The following is a 26,033-nucleotide window of genomic DNA, read 5'->3' on the forward strand; positions in this document are numbered from 1 at the left end:
GGAAAATCCCAGGATACAAAAAACTTCCTTACCAGCCACAGTCAGAAGCTGAGATCCCTCATAAAATCCTCCAAAGCTAGTTACAAAAATAAAACTGCCAAAGATTCCAAAGACAACCACAAGGCATTCTATAGTTATGTCAAGAATTTAAATGGCAATGCTCAGATCTCCTCTGAGTTACAGCAGAATGGCATTAAATACACTGATCCCAAGGATATTGCCAATATCCTGGCAGATCGATTTAGTGCCACCCCCTCACCCTCCTAAATGGCCCATCTCAATACCAAAAGATTGCCAAATTCCGGTAATCACGACCACAGAGGTAGAAACCGGACTCTCCAAAGCTAAGAATACAGCATCCATGGGACCAGATGACATCCCGGGCTGTGTACCTACATGAACTACAAAATGAACTGGCACCTCACCTAAGTGTCATGTTTAATCATAGCCTCACCTCAGACTACGTGCCCACTGAGTGGCGCACAGCTACAGTTATCCCACTCCACAAAGGGGATCCACCTTGGATCCCGGGAACTACCGTCCCATCAGTCTGACGAGCCTGATCTGCAAGGGCATGGAACACATTATCATGGAACTTATAAACAAAGACATTGGCAACCTTCAAACACTGGACCCCACCCAGTTTCGGTTTGTGAAGGGCCAATCTTGTCTCCTGAACCTGACTGACTTCTTCGAATCAGTCTCCAGAGCTGTAGACGAGGGTAAGGTGGGTCCACACAGCCTATCTGGACCTCGCCAAGGCCTTCGACACCATCCCCCACTCTGGAATCATACTAAGCTGGGCATAAATCCCTATGTCACTCAATGGGTTGCCAACTGGCTTACTGACAGAACCCAGACTGTAAAAGTAGCAGACTCCAAATCTAGCTCCAGACAAGTGGAGTACCTCAGGGTTAAGTCCTGGGACCGCTCTTGTTTGGCATCTACTTCTCTGAAGTACAGGCCAACAGTATGGGAGCCATTATTGAATTCCCAAATTATGTGGATATTCTACAAAAGGGCCTTACAGAAACAGATGCTTGGTGCCAGATCCATGGGCTCAAGCTTAATGCCAAGAAATGTATAGTTATCCCCTTTGGGAAAAACCATGTACCCATGAATTACCACATAGGTGGCAGTACACTAAACATCGAAAGTGTAATGAGAGACTTAGGGACACAGGTGGACAATGGTCTCGCCTTTGATAACCACATCACCACAACAGTCAGGAAATCCTTCTTTGTGGCACACCTCATCACTAAGGGTTGTTCATCCAGAAAAAAGGAGGTCATTGTCCCACTATACCCATCCCTCATTAGACCCATTATAGAGTACAACACCCCGTTTAGTATGCACCTCACAAGACATCTGCAACAGCTGGAAAGGCTGCAGAAATACCTCACTAAAAGAATCACAGGCCTAAAGCAGATGCCCTATGCTGACCATCTAAAAAAACTCCAACTATACTCTGTGGCATATCGTCCACTCAAAGGTGACCTCTGCTTAACATACAAGGCCATGTCAAACCCTGAGCTGTTGGACAGGATCCACTTAAAGAAATCCCAATCGCTCAGAGCCACATGCTCCAGGGATCTAAACCTTGTCATCACAATGAACTAAACATGCTGGAGGGATAGGTTCCTGACCCAGAGACTCCCCATACTCTGGAATAGTCTGCCCATACATGTCAAGCAGAGTGCCTCCTTAGCCCTCTTCAAAAGGAACCTTGACGATTGGATGGGAGATAGGAAATTCACCCCCGGGGATCACGTCAGTCGCCCTGCTAAACAGGGGTCCAGGGAAGAAAATATTGTGGGAAGAAATATCCGGGGAATTGTTTGGCTAAGCTTGTAAAGGCCCTAGGGCCGATAGCCTAATACCAGCCTATGAATATATTCAAGCATACTTCTCAACCTCCTACCACAAAAAAATTTGGACGAAACCAAAAATAATGGAGGGTCAAAGACCCAAAATCTGAGGCAGACTTTAAATATTGCTCTTGTAAAGAAAGATGGTACAATAACACATTGCAATTTCCGAATAATATAAAATCCGAAACTCAAAGGTTTGCCATTTACCAACTTCAGTTTGCCAGAAAACCACACATTTTATGAGGAACACACCAAAAATATGAGGCAAAAATCTGGACATTTGAGACATACGTGTTTCACAGCCTGGCAATAAGGATAAAACTGTGTTGCTGCCTTCTTTCATTAAAAGGCATCCCAGATCAAGATACAGTATTGATATGTCTACAGAATCTCTCACAAGTCATAGACCCTGTGAGCTTTTACGGGTAGAAAGAATGACCTTACAAGTTGTGTACCAAGACCCATTTGAAATGGAGGGAAAATTACTCTGGCGAAATGATTTGCTGCTGTAACTCATTACTAGAGACACCCCCATTACTGTTACTGCAGTGACAGAAAAGCGTAAATGTGATATGCAAGACTTCCTTGAGAGACTATAAGGCACCAGCTCTCTCGGTCATGTTGTCCTGGTGCACTTTACAAAAAGGAGCTTAGGTAAGACATTGCTGTGTGCAAGTACAAAATGTCTAAATGAACTGTGCACGGAAAGATACTGGGCACAGCTTGTGAGCCAGTAAACCAGTTTAAATGCTCAGAATATTTGTGAGCCAGTCCTCTTGAAGCAAAAGAAAATCCTTTTTCCATGTTTCTCTCTAATTGACCATTTTTCTAAATTATACTGCTGCTAACAGAAAGCATTGAACGTTATTGCATTTTTGGAAAATGTTATAAAATCTAAGTAAAAAGAACACAGTCACATATAACAAAGTGATTATTTTAAACCTTTAAAATGATAAACAGGGTAAGTTGCATAACATTTTTAAAGATGTGTATTTTTTAGCAAAGTGTCAGCACTCCAGGAGAGAAGTATCATCGTTGTCAGTAATAAAAATTTCTTCAAATGTTTTTAAAAATGTATATATATGCAGAAAGTGGCTTCACGTATTCCAAGTATGTCATCTTTCTCATATCAGGGTGGTACAACTGCTTTGCATTAACAACAGTGCATTCCAAAATGTTCCAAAGACATTGAAAGGAAGAAATCATCTTCTGTAAAGTGATGGCCCTAAGTCAAGTCCCTAAGTAATTCACACCACCATTAGAATGCACTCATTTTACACTGTTAAATGCTGAAACAGAAATCATCTTCATCACACCTAGTGTGTCTTATTCTATGCCTCATCACAGTTTTGTATTCTCACTGGTCAGTTTAAAAACAAACATATGGTTAGCTAAGTTAATGTTATAAAGCACTTCCAGAAATACAAACACTGCTTTAAAAGAAGATGCCCATATAGCCAGTGACAACGTTACAGGCAGAAAAAAAAACAAAGAACTCTACCTGCTTGCATACTGTTCAATCTTGGAATGAGTGTCGTCATGAGACAACTGAGGAGAATGTGAGGGACTGAAAAAGAAAAACATTACAAGTTACTTTCTGTACCTTCTTCAGTGCAGTGCACCCCTCAAGCTAGTCTAATGTTAGAATCTATTCAGTGACATGACAAGTTAAAACAAATGAGGTGAGAATAGGTTTAGCAAGGCTTTAGAGACAATGTGGTAGTTAGTACAAATACATTGAGAATGACGGCTAGGGAGCATGCAGCACGTACAGGGATGCAGGTACTTACTCAAACTGCTCAGGCCACATACTGATGAGTGTGACAGGACTGCAAGAGAAGGGTGAGAAAAATCACAGAAAGAAGTTACGCAAGTCTCTCCCACAACAGCAGCACGTAAAACAAACTCCACTACACCACACATTTGGAACTACAGCCATCACTGCTGAAGCAATATGAAAATGCCTGCTAGCCAGGGGTCACACATAAAGAAGCATCATATGCAATACAAGTTACTGCGTACATACACTTGTCAACTTCACTACTCCTCAGCTACAATGCAAAGATTAGCCTTAAAAGAAACCACAACTGACACCAACAGATGACAGCTGTTCACAGTATATGAATAGAGTTACAGAGTCGTATTTTGCATGTGCGGGAATAGGTCAGACACATCATTTAACACATTCACTTTATTCATAGCTGAGAAAAGAAGGGTCATATGACACAGCCTTACTGAGGACCAGGTCTTAAGAACAGTTTCTCGATCTGTGTTTTTCAAACAACTGTACGAGATCGTGTCACAAATTAATACATAACCAGGACAAAGATCCTGCAATACACGTCCATTAGGCAAAGTTTAGCAGATCTATGAGATAACTTTACCTCGGACAAAACATACTCAGTGGAACTCTGTGCATGGTTTCAAGCAAATGCATCACAGCAACAGCAAAACACTTCTTGAAACAAGCAACACATACAGTTTTTCATTTCATGGAATGTTTAAAAATGCTAGCAGCATCCTATTACAGAAAGGCACACTACAGAAAAAGTCAGTCAAGAGCCAACAAACCACTACCCCTGGTTGAGTGTGACACTTAAGATCATATGAAATACCATATCACACAAACTACTGTATCACACAAAATAAGCTCATACATGGCAGTTTACAGTCATCCAAGACTTTGTGGGTAATTAAATAAGGCAAGATGACAACATGTAGTCATGATTTCTGACCTTCAGCTAAAAGTCATAACATCCAAAAATGTTCTCCATTACAGAAAAATGCAAACAAGAACTTGCAGCAATTCAGAAGGAGGTCTGTGTTATTCATCTCTAACTGAAATGCCCAAGTCAGAACAAAAATGGCATGCTCCATCTGGAATGCTTCTATCTTTGCATTACTGAAACGTTCGTACACAACAAAGCAGAAACCTTACTGCAGGCCTCTCTCGATATAAACCCTTAGATACCAAAAAGTATAGTACAGCTTCACTAAAACCGTGAGAAATTCTCATATTTTCAAACTATGGCGCAAGCATAGATGAAACATATTCATCATCACAGGCACACTACTGAACTAAAGGTGCCCAACATGTAAGCAGCTGATAGCAAAATTAACAAAAAAAAATGAAAGACAGAAATGGTTATCCAAACTGTTCCTCGTTAATAAGGTCTTGTAAGATTCAGTAAGGGTGGGAAACAAACCTGAAGGGTGGCTAGGCTGACTGTAATTATACTCACAATCTCAGGTAATGTTGCCTTACATAAGCAAAACATTTTTTTATTGCCTCAGCAATTGACACATGCAGATCCAAAAGTGAGGTTTAACAGACACAACAGTGAGAAAGACCGTATTTAATGTGATAATAAATTAGTTAAAAAAGGTGACAAATGGTTCAACTCAGTAATTCTTTGACAGTGACAAATTTAAGAAAGAAGGTAGCAGAGCTGTGGCCTTGACGCTACATGTGATGCACTGCAGAAGCAGATTCTGGACGTCTTGGACAATATCTTAAACATAACACTGGCGTGTGTGCATCATTAACAAAGCAAATTAGAACATAAATAAAACACTACTTTTTTATATTTTTGCATCACATTCATCTAAGAAGCAAAGGGCAATAATGAATGACATGCTGAAAAAGAAAGTGACTGCTCAGTGATATTAAAAGACTGAAACAACATATAGATGGGTGTTTCGCTAAAACCAACACTAATGCATGATCCTTCACAGTACACACACAACCATTGTATTTCTTTAAGTTTACAACTAGTACATTTTAAAAATTCAGCAGTGAGCAAGACGTTATTTAGGTTTCATTATAGTGTCAGTAAGTAGAGAATTGTTAAATAATGGTGAATTGCTGCTTGTATTATACTGCTGCTTGTATTATACTGCTATCAGAAATGCAGCACTTAAAATATCTCATTTAAAGGAATAAAGCAGTGTATCTTATTCCATTAACAGCCTCTCCACTGTGATACAGAGGGACCAGATGAAAACGAATGTGTGCGCACTGCCTGAAAGAGCTTGGATGGCTACACATTTAACCACTCTAAGTATGGGATCACATGTTTAATTACATTTTCTCCTCCAAAACAATATTTACATACAAAAAGAAATCAAGTAACCTAGGGTTCAGAGTGTCCTCAAACTATTATTCCATAAATGTTTCAGGTACAGCTGAAGCCCCTTCATAAGTCACCTGATATTTTGAACCATCATTATACTTTTAAATACGTGACCCAGGTTGCAGAAGAGGGACCCTGGTCATTAAGCACAGATGCAATGTCATCAACTAAACTGGGGTTACTAACTCTTCTACCCAGTCCTGACTAACAAACACAGTTTCCACCACAGAGACACAGGACCCCCTGGAAATAACTTTTACTGCAAGTGGGAGTGATCAGATTTCTACTTCCTGACTGCAAACACTAGGAGTCCAGAAATGTTGATCACAAGTTCTTTAATAGTTGCATAAAAGAATCGCATACCGTATCTTACTCCAACAGTTATCCAGAGAAGGGTAAATGTGAATACCCCCAACTCAACCATGGCCACTATCGTAGGTGTCAGACACCAAAAAAAAAAACTTTCCTGTTGCCTGAACGATGGAGAAGATTGCAAACTGATAATGTTGTTCCTAGATATGAAACCTGGAAGGCTTCCTGCAAGGTTTGAAATAAAAATATGTTAATAACCACCCTTCAATTCCCTCATAGGAAAAAATGAATCAAATACTGAAGCGTGGGCATTGGGAGCCTCTGCACATCAATCTACTTTCTGAGGTTAAATAAACCCAAGACTGGGCTTCAATGACCCTCTTTATGGAGAACAAGAACAATCTGGAATAATAGTCTATTTTCTTGAGTGGAGTAGGCAATTTATCTTTATGCCTTCTTCAAAAGAATCCAATGTCTCAGCTGGAAAAACTGAATGACTTATAAAAAAGTGCGAGGCCCCAGCCCTGACACAAAGTATTTTTTTACCTCCTTTTAACCATCCACCCCACCACAAACCTCTGGTGATTCCTTCTAACTACTAAAGAATTTGGCAAATCTTCCTCCTGCCCCTTTTTTAAGAAAGTAAGAGAGTACCGGGAAGCACCCATTTCCAAATGACTACCTGAAAAATTCTGGTTCCTAGAGTCCCCCCCTAGCAACTGCTGTAAAGTCTAATCCCCCTTGTAAGGTTGCACTGCTGACTTGTTGTGTCTTTCGGCTCTTCCCGGTTATTTCTAAAAAGCTAAAAAAAAAAAGAAATTCCTGTTATAAAAAGGGGAAACCTCTTTCCCCAACCCAAATGACAGGGGTAGGGGTTATACTACAGAAGAAACTAGAAAATGCATCTTTGGTCCAACTTTTAGATCAGTAGGAAAAGAATTAGCCTATGCACCGATCATAGCCTTAGAAGAAAAACAGGAAGGTGCTTCATTTCTGCAATCACATTGCCAGCAAATGTCCCACTTTAAGCCATGTACCCCAATATAATACAGCAAGAGACTTTAAATGGAAAAAAAAGTGGCATGATTAGCACATTTATAAATGAGAGTCCTTTGCTGCATTATATTAATAATTTTCTTATCAACATCTACTAACAATAAACCCGACCCCCCCCCCCCCATAAAAAAGAAGCCTGGTGAATAATGTCACTATCTGGTACACCAGTATGAACAAAGTTTGGTCCAAAGTCATAACACCCACAGAGTGAGAGAGAAAAATGCACCTTACGTCGAAACCCCTTTGCCACTTTTTCCGTAGATGCAAAAGCATCAAAAACATTTTCTTAGTACACTCACCAGCGACTAAATCATTCTAATCTAAACTGGAAGGGGGGGGGGCAGAATTGTGCATAACTGACTAAATGTATCTAGCATGTGAAAAACCTCTTCATTCATGACTAAAATCTTTTAGGATTAATGTTACGTTTTAGGTAAGCTGCATTTCTCAAAGTTTTTTCCCCTTGTGCTTCACTGTCTGCACACACTGAGCATTGTTTGGAGATTTTCAATATTCACTTTAGTCCGTGATTGTTTTTTAAATTAAGTACTTTATTGGCTTAGTGTTCACTTTTAGCGGACCGGAGTTCTGCCGTGGTGACCCCTAACTGGGAAAAGCCGAAAGAAGAAGACAACGACATTGGCTTAATGTTCACTTTGATCATCCTGTTCCACTGGCTAAATCTCCTCCCACAATAATCCGTTCCCAGTCAGCTTCTGTTTGCATGTCAGTATCATTCTTCATTATCATTATCATTATTACCATTACCATTATCATTATCATTATCATTACCATTATCATTCTTCATTATCATTATCATTATCATTACCATTACCATTACCATTCTTCATTATCATTACCATTACCATTATCATTACCATTATCATTACCATTATCATTACCATTATTCATTACCATTACCATTATCATTATCATTACCATTCTTCATTATCATCATTCTTCATTACCATTATCATTATCATTATCATTACCATTACCATTACCATTATCATTATCATTACCATTACCATTATCATTATCATTACCATTACCATTATCATTATTATCATTACCATTATCATTATCATTACCATTACCATTATCATCATTATCATTATCATTATCATTACCATTATCATTACCATTACCATTCTTCATTATCATTACCATTACCATTATCATTACCATTACCATTATCATTACCATTATCATTCTTCATTATCATTATCATTCTTCATTATCATTATCATTCTTCATTATCATTATGTTCATGCTCACTCCTCGTTAGACTTACTAACTGTTGTTCCTAATTCGATATGCCTAAAGAGTAATTCCTACTCTATATTATTACTACTTCCTACAAGGCATACTTTTTAATTTTAAACATTATTACTTGTATTTTTATTTTAATCCCTGTGGATGATATACTAAGTTGTATAACTGCCGGAGCGTTTCTCCCCGGCCTCTACTGAAAATGGAAATATATCCTGTTAGACTAGCCCGGTTAACAAATGTAAAATAAATAAAATAAAAATAAATCATCTCTCACTGGCTATTTCTGTCACTTTACTCCAAACACTATAGTGATGCTGTCCCACTGGTTGAATCTTTTCCACCACTGACTGGTTACCAGTTAACTCCCCTCTTTGTATATCATCTGCCATTGGACATTTCGATAACTTCATACGTCAGCTGTCTCTTTATATATAACCCCCTGCAGGGACCTTTTGTTACGCAATGTACTTGAAGGTTAAGTTAGTATAAAAAAAAAAATAGATTTAAGGTTGTCTTGTAATAAAGACATAAATATTCTGGATTGAATAAAGGCAATCATCTACCTGAAGCAAATGCATTTTGTTAGGATTAAATTCCTGAATGGAATGCAGTTGAAAAAGCGTGTAAAGGAGATATTTTTGTGAGACTGCTGAATACTGGACATAGTGGAATTTTCCAATTTCTCTGGTGCTGTGTGATCTTGGAAATGGTACATTTAACTATGAAGAGGTGTGTCAGATCCAAAGGGTCCAAAACTCATGGAAAAAGATCGTGACAGTGGTACTTCAAAATGAGATAAGGACAGGGCTGGCTCCAGCACAAGGTAGCTGCCTAAGAACCAGAGCTGGCTGTGGGGCCCAGCCATGCAACATTAGTTTTATGTCCATTGCTATTTAAAGACAAAACTGGGATGCACAAAATAATCTTTTTGTTCTTCCAATTTCTCTCTTGGAGTTCACACATGCCATACAGACAGAAGTAGAGTAGAGCATTAATGCACAAGATCTGAAAGTTGAATGGCTGGCGATACCATTTTGAATCTTTTCCATGACATTTTGCAGTATTACCAATGGTGTGGCCATCTCCTTCTCATTACGTCAGTGGTGCAGCTGCAGCTTGAAGTGTGTGTGTGTTATTCTGTGTGTTATTCCCCAGTTAGGGACACTGTTTAGTTAAGTGACTTAATCAGATTCATAAAGGATCAAACCCTGTACCTTAACAATGAGAGGAAAGAATCTTAATCATTCACACCAGTTGCCAGAACTCCTTTAGCTTCTCTCTCTCTTTTTTTTTAATTACTGATGATTACAGTCGATCAATGCCTTCTCTATAGTTTTACAGTTCAGTGGTTCATGAAATACGTGATGATGCAAAATCTGTTGTTCTGTTTACTTTTTTAATGATTTTAGTCTGCTCCTGTCTCCAGTTCTGCAGAATATTAATTTTGCCTCGTATTTATGTCTTGCCCTGTCCTTGAGCAAGTCATTTAACCAGACAGTGCTTTGGGGCAACTAGATATTTGGGCTAGTCTCCCCTGGACTGCAAGCCTAGTAACTACCCATGAACCAGAGTAGTTATGGTATAAAGAAAGGGATGAAACTAATAAACAGGAGCATCATCATATGAGCCATGCTCTCTGGATGCAATCCTTGGTTTCCTTCTTCTGTTAATTGCTGATTGGTATTAAATTGGATAATAACATTTTAACTATGAATACATTTTATTTTGCTTGTTTTTAGCAGGCACACAGGTGGGAAATGCAGTACGTTTGGGATATAATGTTCCCTGCACTTGGTGGACATAAGACTATGAGCTGTTAAGGAACTGTTTCTTGTAGTACATGGTTTGATTCCCTCAGCCTTCATTTGTCTTCTAAATGACTCTGCTAAGTTACTTCACCAGAAAGTACTCCTGGGCTGCTCCTGAAAAGGGACACTTGTGTCCAGTGGGCTGTCCTAGGATATCAGCAAAACTCTGTCTTTTGAAATCCTGTACCCTTCACATATACACTAGTTACTACTTCATTATATGCCATTTAAGTACGAATCTCAGCATTTCTCTTGCAATTTAATGGAGTGCCAAGATGCAATTTCACTAAATGTGAGTTTCAAGTGATTAGAAGTTTACTATTTTCATGCTAAGTCTGTTTTCAATGTCTGAGCCTTTTATTTAGAAAATGGCTGAGAGTGTTTCTTTTATTTTCTGTAAAATTTGAAATAAACATTTTAAATAAAATCCAAATCTCTGTGATGGTAAAAGCAAAGAAGAAAACTGTATATGTACACTGAGAGGTTTGAACAGTGTTTATGGCAACTGGGGACAGTTAACCAAGTGATGGGATATTTGTAAGGCTGGTGGGGTCTGATTTAGTACCCTGCACAGAGCATACCTCTCAACCTAGAGACATCAAAAATCTGGACAAAGGCCCATGAAAAATAGGTACAAATCTATACGCCTATTAACATAACATTTGCATTCTTAATTATTTAACCCTGCCCACTCCAATGAAATTGTGGGATACCAACATGAATGATGTCACTAAATAATAAATAATGACAGATATTTGAATTTCAAACTTCATATCCCTCAGAAAATACATAATAATGAAAAACCTATTATTTTAGCAACTAAGTAGTTTACAGGAGCAATATTTAAAATATGTCCCTATTCTTGGGCCTTTGTCCCACCATTACTTTTTGGCTTTGTCCAGACTTCTTGCTCCGAGAGATTGAAAGCTATGACTGCAATACTGATCCAATTATATGGAATATTCCTCATAACCAAGTTTGAAGATTATAAAGAAAAAGGAAGTCTAGGAGAAAAAAACTAAAATTGAGAAACAAAGTCATAATGCTATTTATAAATCATGGCAGTTGACAATAAGCAAAGAGATCGAAAGGTGGTATAAGTACAATATTAGTCACTAAACCAAGCAGTCAGTATTACCGATAAAGGCCCTTCGCACCTGGCTGGTTTCCACTCCACTCCATTAAAAAAAAGACCATACACCACAGTACTGCTGTTTAACTGTTCCATCTGGTTAATGGTTTGGCATCATTTTATGTCTAAGACAAGTACAGCATTTGTAATTCAACATTTCACACAGCCCCAGTTCAACAAATGATACAAAACACTAATGAAAAGACAGACTCCGAGTATCCACTGTACTTGCAGCTGCAAAATTCTAAACCTTGCTTTTTAAGCTCATCTGCGAATCAGTCACCTAATAGCACGATGGCACGTGCACTCTGAAGGCAGAGAAAACAAACATCAACACTGGATTAAAGCTACAAAATAACATCGCAAATTACCAATAAAAAAAAAGTAAAATAAAGTGCTTCACATCACACTTACCAGCTGGTGTAAACACCACAGGCAGGTGATCCTACCTCGTCGTTACACACCATAATAAAAGACTCCTTTCCCCATAATATTCAAACTGTTAACCATACCCAACAACCTTAATCAAACTCCTCCTACAGCCGTTAAAAAATAAAACATTCAGCATAACTGAATCCCGCCACCACCCCTTCAAGAGTAATCCCGGTGTCTCTAGGTGTGCATAACTATTGGTCAAGTGAAAAACTGACCTAGCCAGTCATTTACAGCAAAAGGTGGGACTCCCATAAGGAGTCAACTTTATCAATCTCCCTCTACCTACTCTCTCTTATCTACTTTTACTCCCATTTATGTCATCTGTAACCAAACTGTCCATACAAACTTCTACAAAGAATTTACAGACTCTTACAACTTATTGCCTGCAGTTACTAAGGTTAGCGATATTTTTACTTGAAGTCTGGAGGACTGGTGGTCTCAAAGTTATGCAAACAGTCAGGGACACCTACAAAACATAACACTCAGGATTGGCATTTATACCAACAAGGGTACACTATAGGCCTATTTCAGCAGACTCGACTCATGCACCTGCTCCTGCAAAGTGCGAACTGATGGCTAAAATTGCTAGACTACTTGTTCAGCACTCGTCAGATCGCAGACACAGTTTCTGTTAGGTAAGGCAGTGCGATAAAGAGCAGACTTTTTTTTTTTTTGCTTACCCGGAGCCAGAGGACAGAGAAGATGGTAGTGGTGGTCATGGTCAAGCCGCCAGAGAAAGTAAATTCCTGAATTCTGGCTGGGACAGTGAGAGTGACTGGCAGGGCAGAATCAGATCAGAATTCAGAACACAGGTGGGCGCTGGGCAGACCATACAGACTAGTCTGCACTGCAGTGCAGAACTTGAATTAGTACAACAATGTTACGTACTTGGCAGAAGTTAGAACCAGAACCTAAAATGAAATTGTAAACAGTGTGAAACACTGAACAGCCCTGGTTGCAAGACAAGCTCCTCTCACTGCTGTGCGTGGCTGCCGCTGCTACTGCTAAATCATTTCCTTCCGTTTCTGTTCCAAATTCAAATTCCAAACAGGCAGACATTACAGTCTGTCTCATGAAGTTAACATCATCATGCACGCCCCTGCGTGCCTGCAAAAAAATAATAAAATAAAATAAATACATACAACTGAAAAAAATCGGAATTGAAGGGGGCCATTCAGGAAATCGTGGCACCCCATTATTTTGCCCTCAAAACTGGTAAATACAGAGTAATTTGGTACGGTTGAGAGGTATGGCACAGAGCTCCATTTGTCCACAATCTGGCTCTGTTGGCTCTGGAGGTGTACACTGTAGCAATACAATATTATTAGCTATTCAGGTAGGTCAGACCTGTACTGAGTGATGTCAGCAGGGGTTTGTTACTCTTGATGACAATGAAGAAAGACATAGGGAAGTTAAAAGGGAGATTAGGTGTCCTGCAAACACGTAATTCCCCTGTGGATTTTTGTATGACTTGTGAATTACTGAACAAAAGTTCATGCACCACCTATACTGTAGTTTGCTTTATTCACTGCACTAAAATGATTTAAATTCATTAATAGGCCTGGATTGTGTAATACAGTCTAAACAGTGCATTCTAGTGATATAAATATGTTACATTTCGATAATATATTTTTTGCAGTACCTTCTTCACAGCCCCCCAGCAACTGCAAAGGGGTGGACATTTATCAAGTCAGACAGTCTGCATTATTTGGAGTGATTATCAGAACTGTCTGACCATCAGCATCTGTTATGTAGTCATTACTGGACATTACTGTGATACAGTTTCTCTACTTAAACAGCCTGCAAAACACATTTACTTAAAAACTGTTACTCTGGCTCTTAGCACACAGGACTAAAGTGCTGAAAAGTTAAGGAGCTGCTGTCTGTCGCAAGGGTGCAGATTCTTTATTTACATTCTGTTTGACATTGACCAAGTCACTTAACCAGAAGTGCTTTGGAGCAATTGGGACTTTCAGCTAGGCTCCTTAATGGTCTCCAGGACTGCATGCCTAGTAACTATCAACCTGCTGTCACTGTTTGCCAGCCATTCCTTGCTGCACAGCTGACCTCGCTCAGAAAATGTTATAGCAACATCACCAGCACACCAATTATTTTAATACAAAAGAGTCAATTTATTCTTCCAGGACAGCAGGCACTGCTTTTGTAGAGGAAGCACTGCTGCTAGCAAACAACTTTGCATTTCAACTTGTGCATTAGTAATAGTTCTCTTTAATCTGGAATTGTTTAGATGACTGTTACTTCTGTCGAGATTGTGCATACTGACTTAGCATACGTTATCAGGTGGTTACAACACTTCTTTTGCTCTCACAAATACTCTTCTGTTTAAAATGTGTTACATGTGATTGGATCTTAGATATGAGGCTAGTGACTGTTACACAGTTTCATGTAGTTTATCCAAAGCTACCAATAAAGTATATACAACTTATTTTTGCATAACAATAACTGGTGTACAGTCAAAGTGGCTGTAACTGCTTTTGGGGGCAAGATGTCTCTGTGGATGAAAGTACCTTATGCTTTTATCATCTAGTCATTTTTAAACAGTCTTTAATCTGGCTGTGTGTGTGTGTGTGTGTGTGTGTGTGTAATAAGATGGAAAACACTGGCTAAGTGTCTGTGTAAAACATTTGAGATATGAAAACTTGGTTGTTATTAACTGCTATTAATTTTTGTCACAGATATTTGACAAGGACGCAGTCAACAATGTAGCTCTTATTGCTTGGTTTTGGGGATGCCAGTGGATTTAAGTGTATAGAATCTGCCAATGGCCAGATGTTTACATGCATTTTCAATGAATGTAGCTTTCAAGGGAAGAGACGTTTACTACTGCTTATGCTAACTCTCTTTTCAGTGTGAGACTGTTTTGTTTAGTTCATGGCTATAAGTGCTTGTGTTGTTAAATTTGAAATAAAGGGTTTAAATCAAATGTCTGCAATTACTGCAGAAGTAAAGATGAAAATACTGTGCACACCAACAGGGGTGAACAGTGCTTATGGTATATGGGGAGACAGAGCCAAGTAATGAGTCACTGTAATAGCTGCAGTGTGTCTCTGCCTAGGGTCCCCTGCACGGTAAAACTTAAATTACTACAAATATATGATCTACCACAAAGTACTGATGTTTTTACTACTAACAAGACTTATTACTTAAAATTTCTTACACTGACACTTGCATGATTTTAAATTTTTTTTTTTTCAAAACAGGTTTATTGTTTTAACATATAAGAGAAATATCATAACAATTTTATACAAGTAATTAAAAATAGGTATTATTATAATATTCAACAAAACAACCAAAGTATTTACAAAGACATCCACTACAATCAGATCACCCAATTAAACTAAAATTCCATGCTATTGAAATTAAAAAATTTTTAACAAATTTTGTAAATTATCCCATACAATAAAATAAGATGTTTTTCTATTTGTTCTAGTCCTAATTGTGTTTATTTCCATATGGCACACTATATTCATAACATTTTTAAATTCATTGAACGAAGGAGGTGTATCTGAAATCCAATTTCTAGTTATTATTTTCCTAGCCACTGCTAGAATAGACCATAACAAGGGAAGCTTAACCTTTTTAACACTTTGAGGTACAGGTGTGTTGAATAATATAAGAGATTTAGAAATAATGAAATTATCTGTAAAAAGATCCTGCAAAAATTCATTAATTGACTTCCAGTATTCTTTCAATTTTATACAGTCATAAAACATATGAGCCCAGTCAGCATTAATTTCTATATTACATCTCTTACATAGATTATCTTTATTATTTATTTTATTCATCATCAAAGGTGTATAAAAAGATCTATGTAAAAATTTCCATGTATAAAGTCTCCAGACAATGGAAGGCGTAGTTCTATAAGCAGATTCCAATATATATTGTTTATCTTGTTGATTTGGTGGGTCTCCATTAATAGAAGTGAAATAATTCCAGTACGAATCTACACTGTAGAAAGTTTCTTGTCTGATAACTTTATGTATGTATGAAAGTTTACCTTTATCAGAAACTTTATGTTGTAAATTTAACATCAAGTAATCAATCAGTGTTGGAATAGATTCTTTAACAGTTATAGACATTAAATCTATTTTATTAATGAGATGTTGTCTAAAGGTCTGAACCTCTAACCAGCAAGTTTCTCTTAGATCAAATTCTTGTTTTAAGAAATCTAGATTTTTAACTTTATTATCAGATATCAACTGATACCAGTACTTTAGATCATTATCTATAGCTAAATGAGTTCCTTCAGAAGTAGATGACAAAAGCATACCCTGAGTATACATTATAGGAAATACAATAAAATTCCATTCCCTATACTTAGGGTGCATGAATATAAAGTTACGATAACTAATAATAATATTTAATGGGTAACAAACCATATGTTTAGGTGTAATAGGTGAAGTACAAAATTCCTTTAGTAACCATAACATGGAGTTATTTACAATCATATTTTTATGTGTTAAGGAGATTTTCATGAAGTGTATACTAATTAGCTCCCAATAATCTTTCCATTTTGTGACATATGACTGATCTATTAATAAAGTAATAACTTTTACAATAGAAGAGATAGTATATAAATTAAAGTCTGGAAAAGAAATACCCCCTTGAGACCAGCTATTAGTATGTTTCTTTAATGCAATCCTAGGTCTATTAGGTGCCCATAAGAAATTTAACATTAGTGTGTTCAGTTTCTTGATAATTATTTTTGTAGGTGGAAATATTATTGATTGTATTAAATATAAAATCTTGGGGAATATTATCATTTTAGTAATTGTAAGTCTCTCCTCCATAGTAAAAAACATATTATTCCAGGTATTAAAAAGATTTTGTATATTAAGAAAACAGGTATTATAATTATTATATATAATAGATTTAATATCTTTAGATAGTATTATACCTAAATAAGTTATCTGACCTGAATTGGGTACATATTTAGTAAAATCACTAATGAGAATATTTTTTCGTGTATATATAAGTAGTATTTTAGTTTTTTCTTCATTGAATATTAAACCAGAAATACTTTTAAAATTCATCATGTTATCAAATAGAGACTGTATAGAAGAATTAGATCCTGTTGATGTAATTAGAACATCATCTGCAAAAAGTTGAATTTTGGATGTTGTATTTTCATCTATTTCAAAGCCCTCTATGTCAGTACTGTTTCTGATCAAATTAGCCCAAGGCTCCATTACTAAAGTGAATAATAGTGGAGAAAGTGGACATCCTTGTTTTGTACCTTTAAGAATGGGTATTTTTTGTGAAACATATGTTCCTACCTTAATATAAGCCAACGTTCCTTTGTATAAATGTTCAATTAGATTTACAAATGCATCCGAGAAGTTTGTGCACTTCATTAAGGTAAACAGATAGTCCCAACTTAATGAATCAAATGCTGAACTTATATCAAGACTAATAAGTGTTAAATCCTAGTTTTTCCTATTTGCAAAATCTATTAATGTTAAAGTTCTTCTTATATTATCAAAAGTATTTCTATTTACAATGAAGCCTGTCTGATCTATATCTATAATGCCGGGAATGATTGTCTTCAATCTATCAGCAAAGATATTCATAAACATTTTATAATCAACATTAAGTAATGAGATGGGCCGATATGAAGAACATCTAGCTGGATCTTTATTAGGTTTTAAAATTGGCGAAATAAATGTATATTGCCAAGATGGGGGGGTTATTAACTCAGTTTGGGCCAAAATAAAAACCTTATGTATTAATGAATATGTATTTTAGAAAGGATTTTATATATCTCTGGTATAATACCATCATTACCCGGTGCTTTGTTTGATTTAAGCTTATTTATTTGTGTAATAACTTCTGTATATGAAATACTCTTGTCCAATAGTTTAATCTGTTGTTTATTAAGCTTTTTATTCATATTTGTGGTTATAAACTCCTTTATTTTATCTTTAGGTTCCATGTTAATATTATTATGGTTAATTTTGTGAAAGTGATTTCTAAATTCATTTAGTATTTCTGGTATACTAGAAACATTCTTCTTTTCCTTAGAGAAAAGATTTCTTTGATATGGTTTTGTTTATTCAACCTTTTTGTTTTATTTTTAAGTCTATGTAAGTATTTGGGGCTTATTGAATAAGACAAAAACTTGTATTTCTCTAAAGTTATGTTAACTTTATGAGTTAAAATTTCTTTGTATTTCTCATTTAGTTTGTTTATTTCTTCAATAACTTTCTTGTCCATAATATTTTCTTTATTATTATGTTTATAAGAGTCTAATTTACTTTGAATATCTAACAATTCCTTATCCCAAGATTTCCTTTTATTATTATACCATCTGATACTTTGTCCATATAGATATGATTTTAAGGCATCCCAAACATAAACAATGGAGACTTCAGGAGTGTTATTTATGTCTAAAAATGTTTTACTTCTGAAAGTATATATTCTTTATAGTCTTTTAGTTGAGTTAAGTATGCTGGTATCCTTTTGATCTGAACATTATGAGTATTTTTTTATCATGAATTCGAAAACAATTGAATTATGATCAGATATAGGACATGAAATGATTTTGGAATTAATTAAATCTGTTACCATCTGGTTAGAAATAAAGACCCTATCTATTTTTGAATAAGTTTTGTATCTGTTAGAAAAAAAGGTGTATGGTAATGATTTTGAATCTATCTGATTATTAATATCATTCAAATGATAAGAATTAGCAAAATCCTTTAAATGTTTTGCATTAGATGTAATTCTTCTCTTTCCTATAGTGGTAGTATCACTTTCATGTAGTATACAATTAAAGTCACCAGCTAAAATAATATCTCCTATAGAGAATGATATGATCTTATCAAGATGATGTTTCACTGTATTACTACCAATTCCAGGTATCCAATATTAATTAAAGTGTAAGTCTTCCCATTAATTTGTATTGCAACCATACAAAACATTCCTTTGTCATCCTGATAAGACTTAATGGTTTTAGGAATGGGCATACTTTTATTCCATAAAATAGCCACTCCTCTTTTTTTCTGAGTGTGCTCTGAACTAACCAATACTGTATATTTGTTTGTGGCTAGTTTATCAATATCTTTTTTCAAGAGATGTGTTTCTTGTAGGAAGACTAAGTTGGCCTTATGTAAATTAATGTATCTTATTAGGCTTGCCCTTTTACATGGATTATTCAATCCATTAATGTTTAAAGAAATTCCTTTTAAAGATGTCATTTGGCATTTTTAAAACTTAAGAATCTTATGATCAAAATAACAAATAACAAGATAAGTAATGTTACATCTCCTCCTTTAGGTGTACCTTTAAATATAGCTGTATTTATTGAATCTCTTATGGGATTTCGTATAGGATTCAATTTTGTTTGTAGTGACAATGAATGTACAAAATATATTGTGGATGTCAAAACTATATACAAATAGCAATGAACAAGTGAAAATAATCTAAGGATTAAACCTTGCATCCAGCCTGGAGTCACAAACTCCAACTTAGAGTAGTATTTACCACTCAAGTTAACCCCCTACCCTAAGCAGCAGTACGTCAGCTACCACCTTATCAATTTAATACTAGTTATATTTAACTGAAGTTAACAGTTTTCAATTCAATTATCTAGCAAGACAAGACTACACATTTGGTAAAACAGCATCATATAAACTAAAATAAACCTTTTTTTTTTTTTTTTTTTTTAAACTGTTCATACTACTATATACATCCATGTAATATAAAACACTTGTATTCAAATAGCATTCAAATAATCTTGATGTTAGAAATCAAGAGGAGAGAAAAATAAGTTCTAACATTCATTTAAATCAAAAACTTTGGCTAATATGATTCAGACATTACATATATTAGGATGCATCTATTTTCTGTCATGTAAATACAGTTAACAGCTTCCAAAAAACCTTGAATTGCTTGTATATGAGCATTTACTCAAACTCATTATTGCCAATAGAATAAAATATTGTATTCATAGAAATTGTTATAAATCATACTTCATAATTAAGCAGATTCTCAGAAACATTTATATACATATATACATACACACACATACACACACACACACACATATATATATATATATATATATATATATATATATATATATATATATACATACACACATACACACATATACACATATATATATATATATATATATATATATATATACACATGCATACACACACACACATACACACACACACACATACACACACACACACACATACATATATATATATATATATATATCTGATCTCACTGAGTTGTATCTTTACTGAGCACCATCTTACATTGCTGTCCCTTCAATAAATCTGTCTGCTTTATACAAAATAATGCACAGCAAACACATTTTAGTAACCAGATTTTACAAACATGCTATACTACTGCTTTAAAATATATCACATGACAATTTCTTCCAGTATAGAGTTATAAAATTATTATGCTTGTCAATCAGATGAATTAAATGAGTTATAGTAATGTATATGTTTGGGACATAGGTTTTTAACACATATTATTAATCTGCTATTCCTGTATCTGTGATGTGTCAGTGTGATATCTAGGTCAAAGGTGAGACCAGCTGCTTTCAGCTTCTCTGTGAGAATTCTGAGAGTTGAAGCTTTTGAAGTAGCTCATGGACACTGTGCATGAGACAGCCCACATCCCAGATTGTCTCTCAACATTTTGGCGGGAAACTTAAAACTAGTGACAAACATTCATTTAGCAGTGTAAATGCATCTAAACATGACAAAACCTTCACAATGCATTCTACAGGTTATTACAGACTCTATGTAAGTGAAATCAAGCCCAAAATTATTAATAAGTAACAAAACTCAACATTTTTGTCCCAACTCAACTCCTATGCGAATCTTATTTACTGTGTCTATATGATCAAAAGTATTTCTATATATTAATAAAGAAAAGAAAAGAGAGTAGAAAGTAAAAGAGTGTAAGGCAGAAATAAAAAAAATGTAAGAGAAAGCTATAAGAAGTATATACAATAGAATATTACTTACTGTTTATATTAATAGAGTTAAAAATAAAACATTATTTACTATTATTTAGTTATAATTATTATTAGTTAAAGCATGACAGATTATTTACAAACAAGCATAAGCAGTGTAATCAAGAAGGTATAATTAGGTAGTGTCATTCCTGTATCTGTGATGTGTCAGTGTGATATCTAGGTCAAAGGTGAGACTAGCTGCTTTCAGCTTCTCTGTGAGAATTCTGAGAGTTGAAGCTTTTGAAGTAGCTCATGGACACTGTGCATGAGACAGCCCACATCCCAGATTGTCTCTCAACATTTTGGCGGGAAACTTATTAAAAACTAGTGACAAACATTCATTTAGCAGTGTAAATGCATCTAAACATGACAAAACCTTCACAATGCATTCTACAGGTTATTACAGACTCTATGTAAGTGAAATCAAGCCCAAAATTATTAATAAGTAACAAAACTCAACATTTTGTCCCAACTCAACTCCTATGCAAATCTTATTATTTACTGTGTCTATATGATCAAAAGCATTTCTATATATTAATAAAGAAAAGAAAAGAGAGTAGAAAGTAAAAGGGTGTAAGGCAGAAATAAAAAAATGTAAGAGAAAGCTATAAGAAGTATATACAATAGAATGTTACTTACTGTTTATATTAATATAGTTAAAAATAAAACATATTATTTACTATTATTTAGTTCTAATTATTATTAGTTAAAGCATGACAGATTATTTACAAACAAGCATAAGCAGTGTAATCAAGAAAGTATAATTAGGAATAGCATTTGAAGAACATATAAACTTTTAAAGGAAAACAAAATGTATCAAATTACTGACCTTATTTTTCCTCTTCAGAAAGAGAAACAAGTTAAATCACAGCTTGCCATTAAATTTCCAGATATTTTGACTAGTTATGAAACAAAACATTTCTTTGCACACAGAGAATAACTTTGATTAAATCTTTTTCAAAATATTTGTTGCTTCTTGGAAATGCAGGAACTATATTTAAAAAGATTAATAATAAAATAAAATGATGAGAGAGAAAAAAAAATAGCACAAATCATTTGTTTTTTAGTCTCTTCTTCTTCTCTGAAGTCTTCCACAAAGTTTCAGTTGCCAGTCTCTTTAATGAAGGACTAGCCCATTCCATTTCTTCTATTTTTTCCAAAATCTTATTTTTTTGATAAACAGTAAAGCAGAGTCTAAGTCATCGAAAATTTTAGGACCATCAGGAAGGAAGATTTTAAGCTTGGCAGGAAACAGAAGGTATGTTTTAAACTGTGCTTTTTAAGCTCCCTTATTAGTGGCAGAAAAACTTTTCTTTTAGCTAATACCATGGAAGAATAGTCATTGTCAAACGCACAGTTGTTTCATTAATCTTAACAGGAGCTTTAGCCCAAGCAGATTTAAGAACCATCTCTTTATCAAAAGATGATAGAAATCTAACTATAACTGATCTAGGATAGTTTTTGTTAGAGTTAGTATTAGCTATAGATCTATGTGCTCTTCGATACCAAAAGAGAATGCTTCTGGTAAATCTAAAGTTTTAGGGAGCCATGTTGTTAAAAAGAAGTAATATTGTTACCTTCAATATTTTCTGGCAGTCCAAAAATCCTAATGTTATTGCGCCTAGATCTATTTTCCAGGTCATCCAGCTTTGTTTGTAAATGTGTATTTTGTTTCAGCAGAAACTCAATGTTGATTTCCTCTTCTTGTATTCTATTTTCCATGTCATTCACAGCTTCTTCTATGCCTGTCATCTGGATCTTCTGTTGTTGCAGGTCCATATGTAACAAGTCTATTTGTTTTGTAGTTTTTCTATGAAAGTGTCTATTTTAGTATCCATTTTATCCATCTTAGCAGTAAGTTGCTGGACTATAATTATCAGAGACTGAAGTTCTTTCTTGATGCTGGAGTCTTGAGAATTTGTCTTACTGGAACTCATTTCAGACTGATGAACTGACAGGAAAATTTCCAAAGTAATTTCTGACAGGAATATTATTAAGATTTCCTTTCTTTTTTAGATATAGTTCAAGAACTATATAAAACAAACATATTTAGAAAGAAAATTACTTCAAAAATTAATTTTTTAAGTAATTAATTCCTGTCAATGTAATGAAATTGGTGGAGCTGAAGAAATCTGCTGCTATCCTGTGTTCATCCTTGGCCACGCCCCCCATGATTTTAAATTCTGAACATTACTCTCATTATCAACCTGAAGAGATCATTCCGTGATGTGTATGTCAACATTCTCTCTCAAATATCATATTTACCCCAGCCACCCAAGCGAAGCAAAGTATGTTAATGTAATCCAGCCTTACTTCTGCCTTTTTAACATTGTATTTTTCAGCTGTACCTTAACAACACCCCCATCTTCTACTATTTAGTCTCTTGTGTACCTGCTGTGTCCTACCTCACTTCTTAGCTTTCTACTAACAGAATTTATCAGTCTTATCATTTTATTTGCTTAGTGTTTCTCCCCCTTGGTCCAAACCCATATCCTTTCCTCTCTCGAGTGATAGCCTGAGTACTGACATATTACCTCTCTACTACTCTTTCTTCCCCAGGCTTTGGCTATGTATCTACCCACCAGAATAATTTTACCTCTAATCTTGCCTTCACTTCTCACCTTACAGATTGTTTTTCTTCAGAGCTCTTCCTGCTCGGTGTAGCCCCCACTCTGTTCACCCTCGCTACGTTTCCCTACTCTACTCCCATTCCAACCCACCCTCATATCACTTAACATATAACTAATCTCTAATTTCTCCCAAGCCTTCCTTATATCTAATCTCTAATTTCTCCCTTGCCTTCATGTCCTGTGATCCAACCCAGCTAGTTACACCTCACATCTAGATAACTCATCAGGTCTGAATAACTAATTAACCTATCCATCCCATCAGGTCTGAATAACTAATTAACCTATCCATCCCATCTCCTCCTACTTTGTGCCATCCCTCCTATCTCCCTATATACTCTGATACTATTAATAATATATTTCTATCAATCTACTGCCTTTCCTCTTGCTTGCTACTGCTGATCTACCTCTTTGACTGAACCAGCATGATTCTAACTTCCCTCTACATACCTCCTTTACTACTACTTTACCTACTCAACTCTTATATCTAACACCTGAAAATTCATCTCCAACATCCACTCACCCAAATGCCTTTGCAAAACCTTTTCAATCATTCGAAATCTTCCTGTCCATCTTTCCCACAAATACTCTCCTCCACTAAATCAAAATTCTTCTTTCCCCTACAATATCTCCAAAAAGTAAAGTACTTCATCTACTATACTTCTCTCTACAATGTAAACATCACCCTTAAAACTCTACTAATAACAGAGGTGATATTCATCCAAATCCAGGCCCATACTCCCTTCTCCCCTGTCAACAATCCAACTGACATGTCACTGGACACCTTATTCTCCCAAAAAGCATATATATTTTTACAAAATAAATATTAGAAGTTTGTTGAATAAAGTTAGTGAATTCCAAGCCTGGATTGTCAGCTCACTCCCCAGACTTTATTACCCTCACGGAAACTTGGCTAAAACCTCTCAACTCTGATAAAGACTTTCTCCCTTCATGGTATATTATACTCCAATTAGACCACCAAAATAAAAAAGGCGGAGAAGTAGCCATCATCTACTCAAACCATCTTACACTCACTTCGCTAGACAAACAAACCCCATCCTTTCTACTTGCGGAGTTCCTAACTGCCAATCTTAAACTTGGCAATCACATTAAAATTACTGTAGCAGCCATTTATATACCCCCTGGCGATAACAACCCCCTACTTGAAAATATTCTCTCCTATCTTACTCAACACACACATAATGAAACCATTCTCCTAGGGGATGTCAATATAAACTGGGTATCCCTCTGCTCACCTAACTCCGCTTTAAGAGTCAACTTGCATGGCTTTACTCAGCTTATCTCTAGATCCACCCATGCTAATAAATCTTACAACTCCAGCTCACTTATTGACTGGATATTAGTCTCAGACCCTCATAAATACCACAACCATGAAACACTGCCCAACTCCCTAAGCGTGCACTCTCCAGTAAGTTATAAGATTCTCTCCACATTTCTCCAGACCACACAGATGCACTGAATGTCGAAAGCTAAATAACTTCGACCCAGAAACCTTTAATACTATCCTCTCCAAAATAAACTGGTCTTGTCTGACCCATCTCCATCTAGACAAAGCAGTAAACACATTTAACTCAACTTTCCTAAATATTCTGAACTTGCTGGCACCCTTGTGCACAATACATGTCAAATCTAACATATCCCCCTGTTTAACTAATCCTACCCGCTCTTTGATGAAAACAATTGATAGAATGTGGAGAACTTGAGTAAAAACTAAGGTCCCCATCAAGTTACAAAAATATAAAGAACTCAGAAACCTTACTAAAAAAACAAATTGACAAAGACAGAAAGGATTTCTATAATAACCCACCCACTTCACAAAGTTCAAATCCCAAGAAATTCTGGCACTTAAATCAAATGCTACAGCCTGGAAACCCATTTCCTAATCCCTGCCTAACAAATAGACGCCAAGAAACAGCTTCAATCTTCAATTCCTACTTCACTGAATCCATTAGTACGATAAATCCTGTCCCCTCAAATTCTAACATTATAAGTCTACCAGATCTCCCTCAAGTCAGAATTCAACTAACATTTTCCCTTAAATCAATATTTACCAGTTACATTAAATCTCTACTTCTCAAACTAAAACCCTGTTCTGCATCTGCTGATAATTTACCTCCCTGTTTCCTTTAGCTAGCAGCAGACTCTCTAGTCATCTCCGTTTCTATAAAGATAAACCATTCAATCTCTGGATCAAAAGTTCCCTCTATCTGAAAATAATTCTATACCCTACCTATACACAAAGGAGGTAACTCCATAGAAATCTCCAATTTCAGACCCCATAGCCATCCTGTCACCTCTCTCAAAAATATTACAAAAATGTGTTCATAAGCAAGTCATGGAACACTTCAAGAAAATCTGC

The 26,033-nt window shown here is 35.7% G+C and overlaps 1 protein-coding gene across 4 annotated transcripts in view; it reads right to left on the reverse strand.

Moving 5' to 3' along the window:
- UTRN (utrophin) overlaps positions 1–26,033 on the reverse strand; it is a 4,744,936-nt gene that overhangs the window by 240,746 nt on the left and 4,478,157 nt on the right. For 3 of the 4 annotated variants that reach the window (XM_044069592.1, XM_044069610.1, XM_044069620.1), the window contains 2 exons: positions 3,662–3,700; positions 3,373–3,438 (listed from right to left, as the gene is read on the reverse strand). In XM_044069592.1, the coding sequence (XP_043925527.1) occupies positions 3,373–3,438; positions 3,662–3,700 (105 nt within the window). The remainder of the gene's footprint in view (positions 1–3,372; positions 3,439–3,661; positions 3,701–26,033) is intronic. The other variant, XM_044069601.1, reaches the window with a different exon arrangement.

This window comes from Protopterus annectens, chromosome 1.part0 (assembly GCF_019279795.1).
Source record: "Protopterus annectens isolate FY-2018-M chromosome 1.part0, PAN1.0, whole genome shotgun sequence".
NCBI lineage: Eukaryota > Metazoa > Chordata > Ceratodontiformes > Protopteridae > Protopterus > Protopterus annectens.